The sequence below is a fragment of the Bison bison genome, unplaced genomic scaffold (genome assembly GCF_000754665.1).
Source record: "Bison bison bison isolate TAMUID 2011002044 unplaced genomic scaffold, Bison_UMD1.0 scf7180017864289, whole genome shotgun sequence".
Classification (NCBI taxonomy): Eukaryota; Metazoa; Chordata; class Mammalia; order Artiodactyla; family Bovidae; genus Bison; species Bison bison.
Window position 1 is genome coordinate 7,246,263 of NW_011494861.1, and position 9,136 is coordinate 7,255,398.

The 9,136-nt window shown below is 60.0% G+C and overlaps 1 protein-coding gene across 1 annotated transcript in view; it reads left to right on the top strand.

Annotated features, from left to right (window-relative positions):
* The window catches only part of GPR153 (G protein-coupled receptor 153), a 12,777-nt gene continuing 3,641 nt past the window's right edge, over positions 1-9,136 (top strand). Inside the window, exons 1-6 of the mRNA XM_010850201.1 lie at positions 1-78; positions 4,191-4,657; positions 4,969-5,398; positions 7,608-7,800; positions 8,381-8,568; positions 9,034-9,132. Coding sequence (XP_010848503.1) covers positions 4,302-4,657; positions 4,969-5,398; positions 7,608-7,800; positions 8,381-8,568; positions 9,034-9,132 — 1,266 coding nt within the window. The 5' untranslated portion in view covers positions 1-78; positions 4,191-4,301. The remainder of the gene's footprint in view (positions 79-4,190; positions 4,658-4,968; positions 5,399-7,607; positions 7,801-8,380; positions 8,569-9,033; positions 9,133-9,136) is intronic.

Consider the following 9,136-nt stretch of genomic DNA (forward strand, 5'->3'; position numbering starts at 1 on the left):
CGGCCAGGGGGCGCGGGAGCCGCAGCTGGAGCCAGAGGCGGGAGCAGCGAACTGGAGCCTCGGGCGCCCGAATGCAGGGTAAGCGCCGCCTCCCTGGCCCGGAGGCGGCCGGGCAGGCGACCCCGGGCGGGGAGACTTCGGGCGGGGAGGGGCTGTCCGCGGTCTGTCGGTCACAGGGCCTGTCCGATGGCTGCGGGCTCCGCTTAGGTCTGCGCACCCCGCCCCCCGCCCCAACTTGGGGACCTTCGGGGTAACTTCCCGGGGTCGGCCGCTTCCTCTGGGCCTGGAAGCGCCGCCCGGGGGGACTTGCTTGCAGGGGGTGGGGATGGCCGATCTGAGGGTCCCGGGCCCACCCCTGTCCAGCGAAGCTCGGGGGGCGCCCGGGACCGCAGTCCCGTCGGCGTTCGGCTCCCGGCCGCCGCTCGAACGCGCCCTCGGGGCTAGGCAGGGCCGGGGGCCCCGCTGGGGCCGGACCGAGCGCCAGGTCGGGCGGGGGATCGGAGGATAGGGGAGCGCGGACCGCGGCGGTGGGGGTGCGGGCGTGGCGGGCCGGGGGCGTGTTGGAGATGTGAAGGCTCCGCGCCGAGAGCTCCGCCCTGGGCGGCGGCCGAGCAGGGCCCTGCGGGACCGATGGGCAGCAGCGCGGGCGGAGAGCAGCCTGGGGGCGGCAGCCGAGCCCGGGAATCCTTTCAAGTTCTGGGTTCTCTTTGTTGCGCAATAGAGCCCTGGGGCCATGCGGCCTCATTGGCCCGCGGCCGTGACGTCACGTCGGGGCCCCGCCCGCAGACCCTGCGGAGGGAGTCCGGGGGGGCCCAGGCCCGCCACACCTGCAGCTTGCCCAGCGTTGTCCTAAGGGGAGGGGGCGGCAGGGAGCGGCTCAGGGATGCAAGGGAGGGAGAAGTCCGGTCCTGGAATGCTGCGGAGACTGAGTGTGATGCGGAGTGTTGGGGTCTGGCCTTTAGTGTCCCCTGCTCCCTGTGAATGGGCAGAAGGTGATAACAATCCGGAGGAAGAGGGTCTCCTGGTTTCTGTAGAGCCAGCCCCCTCTCACTCTGCATTTGGAGACCGTGATGTTCACTCCCCATCCCATCCCGGAGATATTCCTTCCCCATCCTAGGACCACCAACCAGCTCAGGAGTCCACAGAGTCTATGCTTCCTCCCCAGTGTTGCCCTGGGCTCTGAGCCTCACTGTTCCCGTCTGTATTGTTGGGATAGTAGGACGGACCCATCTTGCCTGGGTCGGAGGCTCAGAAAGATGACCTCAGCTCAAGGAACAAGAAAAAGCCAAGTATCCGAGCATTTTAATGTTTAAGAAGTCAGGATTTTGATGTCAGACAGAGTTTGGATCCTGGCTCAGGCACATAAGAACGTGGGCAAATGGTTTTACCCCTGCTTAACCATCTTTTAAAAAATATATACATTTATTTATTTGTTTGTTTGGCTGTATTGGGTCTTAGTTACAGATCTAGTTCCCTGACCTGCAGGGATTGGGGATCCCTGCATTTGAAACTCAGAGTCTTAGCCACTGGACCACCAGGGCTGATGGAAGTCCTTCAGACAAGATCACTGGGTGTGTGAATTGAGAGGAGGGCGCTGTTTGAAGGATGAATGTCCCCTGTAGGGCACATTCTCCTGCCCACACCTGGGACCCTTCCCTGAAGTGAGACACTGTTAGGCTAGACTCAGAAGAACTGGCACCATGAAGGGTTGTGCTAGTGGCAGCCCATGGCATCTTCTCCACCATTCTGCACCAGTAATCAGCAGGTGGGCAGCATGAGCTGGGCTGGGCCCAGGGTCCCAGGAGTCAGACAGCCTGCTTGGGCATCTGAGGAAAGGCCTCCCAGTTTGACAGCCACAGAAGCCAATGCAAGTAGAAAGAGACACCAGCCCACCAGGTACATGGTGAACCCGGTTTTCTGTTTGATAACATAAGCCTCTGACCCACAGCAGCATGCGTACTCTGCCCATTCTGGACCCAGAGTAGGCTGCCAGACCCCATGAAGGTACCCATTAGGGTAGCCCTGGGGCCTCATTACCCCCAAAGCTGGACCGTCCCAGGTTTCGGTTGGGGTTACCTTGCGTGTGCCTGCAGGTCTGAGGCTCAAGTACACCTCTGAGCTCAATGTCTTGGACCTTAAGAGATGCCATAGCTCAGAGAGCAGGGAGGCCTTTAGTATATACATCTACACAGCAAGCATTTATTGAGCACTTTCTGTGTGCCTGGCTCCATTCTAAGCACTTTCTGTGGCATAACTTCCTGGCTACCCACATGCTTCTCCAGACAGATACCCTCATGTCCACTTACAGATGAGAAAACTGACACCCAGCTAAGTCATGTAACTGGCTGGGGAGCTGGAGTTGGAGTCTTTAACAGCTCTTTACCCCAAACCAGTGGCCTCTGTATGCTGAGGTCAAGGAGGCTTGCTGGACACCTGAACAACTGCTGGAGGGTCCAGTGGGGCCACCTCTCCTCCCATGCTGGGTCTAGGGTGAGGAAGGGACAGCAGGTGTGTAAGTAGAAGCCTAATGTTTGGGAAGGAAGTTGTCTGGCTCCAGAAGTCTCCCAGCCCCCCTCAAGGCCATTAGTGGGCACTAGTGTGGTCCGGAATAGACTCTCATCTGGGTCAGGGGCCCAGGCAGGCCCGTAGCAAGGGCACAGAAATGAATGAGACTCACAGGACTCAGAGGTCCTTTGGTGTCCACCGGGGTCAAGGCCACACTCTGTACAGCACAAGCAGGGGTGCCCAGCAGTGGGCCGGGAAGTGCTGTTTCCCCTGTCCTGAGCACCAGGGGCCTGCAATGGCCTGTCCACACCAAGCTGGGAGCAGTCCCTGGGAGATCACATGGCTGTGTCTGGTTCAGTGGTACCCGTAAGTGTTGAAAGTGTTAGTCATGTCCAACTCTCTGCGACCCTATGGACTGTAGCCCGCCAGGTTCCTCTATCCATGGGATTCTCCAGTCAAGAGTCCTGGAGTGGGTAGCCATCCTCTTCTCCAGGGGATCTTCCCTGTTGGGGACAAGAGAATTGCAGCCACTGAGATTAAACAGGCTAGAGAGTGAGAAGGCCCAAGTGTAGGCAGCGTATACAGGAGGCCTGCACTTAGTTAGCCCTGTGCCTCTCCCCACCCTGCCTGCTCCGGGCTGTGGCCAGAGTGGCCGACTATGGGGGGCCTCATTTCGGAGGACCGGCCACTGTTCTGTGCAGGGAGATGCCAGGCCGGAAGGGGGGACCACCCTCGCTCTCTGGCAGGATGGGGGAGCTCCCCAACACGTGCCTCCTGCCTGGGTCCTGTGTCCCTGGTTCCTATCCACAGGCTGTCCTTGGGGCCAGGTTCTGGTCCCTGGCCAGCTATAGTCCCATGTTACTCAAGGTGTCCGGAGCACCCACTGTGTTTGTGACCTGGCCTGCCCTGGGCTTTAGAGATGAGGCGTCTACCCACCCAGCTGCCCCCTGGAGGAAGCATCGTCATCCTCATTTCCGAGGACATGAGTGAGGTTTTGTGAGGCCACACAGCTAGTGTGCTGGAGCTTGGTGGGACTCCCAGCCTAGGCTTCTGCCAGGGCCTTCCAGGTATGCCCGGCCATGGAAGGCCTGCTGGGGGCTGACCCAGGAAAAGCAGGCCATGCTTTCCCAGAGTGGGCAGGAAACTGGTCCCTAGATCACCCTTTCCTCACAGAGAGATTCAGGGGCCTCATCCTCCAGGCCTGTCCTCATTGGCCCAATGAAGTAGAATGGATGAAGCTGAGGACCCCCATCGTGCGCTGGGGCAGCGTCATGTGGGCTGCGTGTGGATCTGGGAAGTGTGAAGGTGAGAGGGCTGGTCCTGGGACAACACCAGGTACGCCTGTGGCACAGGGCCCACCTGGGCCTGGCCTGGCAGCTTCCCTGAGGATGCACGCAGCCTGGAAGCAAGCCTAGATGCCACACCTTGACCAGGAATAGATGGAAGTGAGGGGATGTGCATTGATTGAGCACCACTGTATACACCCCCCCCCCCCCCCCAGGAGCCAGGAGTCTTCAGAGAGGAGAGAGGAAGGCAAAGCAGCCCTGCCCAAGCCAGGACCAGACAAATAACGGAGCATCAGGGGACCCCTCTGTCTCCCACTCCCAGGAGCCCCAAGAGCTCTGCTGATGGAGCCAGGGGAGAGTCACTGAGTTCCCTGTGTTGTTCCTGCCCACCCCCCGCAGATGCTCGTGGTCCCTGGTGTCCCTGGGCTGCCACATGTGAGGACTGCTGCGCTAAGCTGAGGCCCAGCTTGAGGAGGATGTCCCAGCCGCCGGCCAGCTCCCGTCTGCACCATGAGTGATGAGAGGCGGCTGCCTGGCAGTGCAGTGGGCTGGCTGGCGTGCGGAGGCCTCTCGCTGCTGGCCAATGCCTGGGGCATCCTCAGCGTGGGGGCCAAGCAGAAGAAGTGGAAGCCCCTAGAGTTCCTGCTGTGCACACTGGCGGCTACCCACATGCTCAACGTGGCCGTGCCCATCGCCACCTACGCCGTGGTGCAGCTGCGGCGCCAGCGCCCCGACTACGAGTGGAACGAGGGCCTCTGCAAGGTCTTCGTGTCCACCTTCTACACCCTCACCCTGGCCACCTGCTTCTCCGTCACCTCCCTCTCCTACCACCGCATGTGGATGGTCCGCTGGCCTGTCAACTACCGGTGAGTTCTTGGGCGGGTACCTGTGTGCACACGAACATCCTAGGCGGGGACGTGTGACTGAGCGCACAGCGGCCTCAGTGTGGGCACACGGCCCCCGTGCGGGGTGCTGCACCAGTGTCACACTGAGGGCTGCAGGGGTGCGTGCATGTAGGTGTGTGTGGGTGTGCAGGTACCCAGTGCAGAAGTGCTTGGGGAAAGGGACGTGTGACAATGTACTTGGGGACCAGGGCAGTGGAGGACCCTCAGGGCTTGGGGAGAGACCCTGTGAGTGATACCAGGTCCCTCTCTGTCTTGTCCCTGCCCTGTGCCAGGCTGAGCAACGCCAAGAAGCAGGCGGTCCACACAGTCATGGGCATCTGGATGGTGTCCTTCATCCTGTCGGCCCTGCCTGCCGTCGGCTGGCACGACACGAGTGAGCGCTTCTACACCCACGGCTGCCGCTTCATCGTGGCTGAGATCGGCCTGGGCTTCGGCGTCTGTTTCCTGCTGCTGGTGGGCGGCAGTGTGGCCATGGGCGCGGTCTGCACGGCCATTGCCCTCTTCCAGACACTGGCGGTGCAGGTGGGGCGCCGGGCGGACCGCCGCGCCTTCACTGTGCCCACTATCGTGGTGGAGGACGCGCAGGGCAAGCGCCGCTCCTCCATCGATGGCTCCGAGCCTGCCAGGACCTCGCTGCAGATCACTGGCCTGGTGGCCACCATCGTGGTCATCTACGACTGCCTCATGGGCTTCCCCGTGCTGGTGGGTGAGCTTGGCAGGTGGTAGGAGCCTGGTGGGGGGACATGGGCTCTGGGACAGACAAGGGCTGGGTATGCTCCAGGCATTAGCGGTTGAATCTTACTCACACTGATCCTTTCAGGAGGCATCATCATCATCATCAAGTTAGGAAACCAAAGTTCAGAGAGGTCAAGTGACCAATATATAGTCAGGGCAGCCATGGTAGGAACTGAGCCCATGTCAGGTGGCTGCAGAGACCAGGGTCTTTCCATCACACTGTAGGAGACTTTCCACCCCGGATCTGGGTGAGATCCACTTGATACAGAGGCTATGGAAGGTGGGGTCACAGGCTTCCTCTTGGACCCAGGTCCCATGGTGGACAGAGGAGGGATGTGGTGTAGCAGAATTGGGTGTGGTCCTGAATTGGGGGGCAGGGCAGGCCTGGAATGTGTGCTGGAGAGTTGGACTTGATCCCAGCAGCCGAACAAGCTTTCTGGTGGCACTAGTGTTAAAGAACCCACCACCTGCCAGTGTGGGAGACCTAAGAGATATGGGTTTGATCTCTGGATCGGAAAGATCCCTTGGAGAAGGGCATTTCAACCTGCTCCAGTATTCTTGCCTGGAGAACCCCATGGACACAGGAGCCTGGCGGGTTACGGTCCATGGGGTCACAAAGAGTTGGACACAACTGAAGCAACTTACGGAGAAGGCAATGGCACCCCACTCCAGTACTTTTGCCTGGAAAATCCTATGGACGGAGAAGCCTGATAGGCTGCAGTCCATGGAGTTGCTAAGAGTCTGATACGACTGAGTGACTCGACTTTCACTTTCACTTTCATGCATTGGAGAAGGAAATGGCAACCCACTCCAGTGTTCTTGTCTGGAGAATCCCAGGGACAGGGGAGCCTTGTGGGCTGCCGTCTATGGGGTCGCACAGAGTCAGACACGACTGAAGTGACTTAGCAGCAGTAGCAGAAGCAACTTAGCATGCACGCACCAGCAGCTGAGGAAGGTCAAGGTGAAGGCTGGTCTGAAGACCCTGCCAGGTAGGGTCCAAGGCCCATGGAGGCTGCCTGGGCTCCTGTCTATGAGGCTGTGCCCCAGGCCTAGCCCAAGAATGATGTCTGGACTCAGTAGCTGAGCCCTCCCACCCATAAGGTTCCAGCCCAGCCCCTGGAGGGTCTAGAGCTGGACAGGGACTGGTGGAGGGGCAAGGACGCAAGAGAGGCTTCATCCTAAAGACATCACTGCAGGACCCCAGCCTCAGCAGGTGACAGGTGGGGGGGCAGCTTCATAGGCAGGGTGTAACCCCACCCTTAACGGGTCTTGTACCCCTTAGGTGGAGACCTCCTGTGTGCAGTGGGGCCCTTTGCTGGGAGAGGGAAGGCACATGTGTGAAATTGCAGAGCCAGATGGGAATAGCAGTGGGGGGAGGGCCCCCCAGCTTCTCTCCAGCAGGGAATAGATGGGAGTACTGTTTACAGAACCCACATGATGCTGCAGGCCTGGTGCAGTGTCTGGAAACTTTGCCTCAAGATGTTCTTAGCCCACTTCACGGATGAAGAAACTGGGCCCCAGAGAGGTTTAGCATCATTCTGAAGGTCACACAGCTTGCGTGGAAGAACCAATGTATGTCTACCTCATGCCCACTTCAGCTCTGAAAGGGGAACAGTTCAGTGTCTCTAAGTGGAGGAGTGAACTCCCCTGGGAGCAGAGGAATGAGGGGCCCCTGGGCCATGACCCAAAAACCACCGAGTTAGACCCTCTGATCCTCAGAAACTGCTTTGATTCCCCACTTGGGTCTGAGGTCGACCCCCAGAGTAGAGGCAGGGCCAAGGAGATCACGAGCCAGGGAGCAGGGAGGATGGTAGAAAGGCCCTGAACTGGGAGATTGGAGACCTGGCTCTCAAAAATGGGATGGTAATCCTGGGTCCCTGTCCTCGGGTAGTCACGGATGAAATGAGGGAGGCTGTACCCAGCGCTTCCCGGTGCACACGCAGTCTGGTGACTGTCCATCTTGGCACTGAGCAGCTGTCAGTGGGCGGGCATGGACTTCTCCCTTCACATTCCAGCCCTTTCCTGCCCAAGAGCCCAGAGTTCTGTCACCTCCTCTGCCTCCTTCTCTGGCAGGTGGGCAGTCAGACCTGCCCTGCATATGGGAGAACTGAGGCTGGGAGGGGAAGCGGGGTGATGGGGGTCCTGCCGGGTGCCAGGCCGACCCGTGTGCCCACAGGTGGTGAGCTTCAGCAGCCTACGGGCAGACGCCTCAGCGCCCTGGATGGCACTGTGTGTGCTGTGGTGCTCAGTGACCCAGGCCCTGCTGCTGCCCGTCTTCCTCTGGGCTTGTGACCGCTACCGCGCTGATTTCAAGGCTGTCTGGGAGAAGTGTATGGCCCTCATGGCCAACGATGAGGAGTCGGATGATGGTGAGGATGGCCCCGTGGAGAATGGCGCCTGGGGGAGATCACTGGAGTCAGTGGGAGGACAGGTTTCAGATCCACCGATTTACCCCACAGGTGCTTGAACCCCTACTGGACCCAGTGTCCCATGGAGCATTCTCCTGTCTGGCTTGCCCCTCTACCAGGGTTTCAGTTAAGCAGATGTTCCGGTTAACAGAGTGGCTGTGGACTCCAGCCTGAATGTTTCCTGGAGTCTCTGACTTTAGGGGTCTTGGCGAACTGCCCCCTGGGGCTCCTGAGCACCAGTCCTGTCTCTCCCCAGCAGTAACAATGTGACCCTTGGCTGAGCCCTGCTACCTGCCAGCCGGTGTCAACTCCTTGTGTCTATTTAGTTCCTGGCCCCATAGAAGAAACTGGCTCAGGGTCTGTGACTTCCCCAGCCCCTCAACTAAAAGGGGGCAGAGTCAGGATTTGAATGGAGCACCCTGCCCATCTCCTTTTTTGCTAACTGGCCCACCAGCCCTGCGTGTGTCTCTGGGGGTCCCTGGGGTTCACTCCTGAAGCCCCCCAAGTTTCCATGGCCCTAAACTTCTGCCCTGCCCTGCAGATACCAGCCTGGAAGGTGGCGTCCCCCCAGACCTAGTGCTGGAGCGCTCCCTGGATTACAACTATGGGGGCGACTTTGTGGCCCTGGACAGGATGGCCAAGTATGAGCTCTCTGCCCTGGAGGAGGGGGGCCTGCCCCAGTTCTACCCTCTGCGGCCCTTGCAGGAGGACAAGATGCAGTACCTGCAGGTAGAGACGGGCAGGGCTGGAGACGTGCAATATGCATGTGGGGGATACCCTGACCTCTCCAAGGCCTTTCCTCTCTGAGTAGGAGCCCATCTTGTGCCTGCCCTGTCTCCCAGGGTTGCCTTTCACCTCCCAAGATGGGCTGGCCCCAGGTCACAGAGCCCATGGGGGGCACCCCAGCCCCTTTGCCCCAGTTCCCTTGTGCCCTAGGAGGGTGCTCAACCTGGCACCTGTGTCATTTCCTTGGGGCTTAGCACCCTACTCAAGGGGACTGCTCCCGAGTTGACCCAAGCTACGGATGACAACACTGAGATTTGGAAAGATCGTCAGTTGCCCCAAATCGCACAGCTTCAAACCAGGGGCCCCTGGCCTGGTGACGCCTGACTCCAGGCCACCCTGCCCGGTGAGGGGAGGCTAGGTCCCCATTTTCCAGGAGGGTAGCGGGAGTTAACCCCACGATCCTCACAGGTCCCGCCTACGCGACGCTTCTCTCACGACGACGCAGACGTGTGGGCCGCCGTCCCGTTGCCCACGTTCCTGCCACACTGGGGCTCCGGCGAGGACCTGGCCG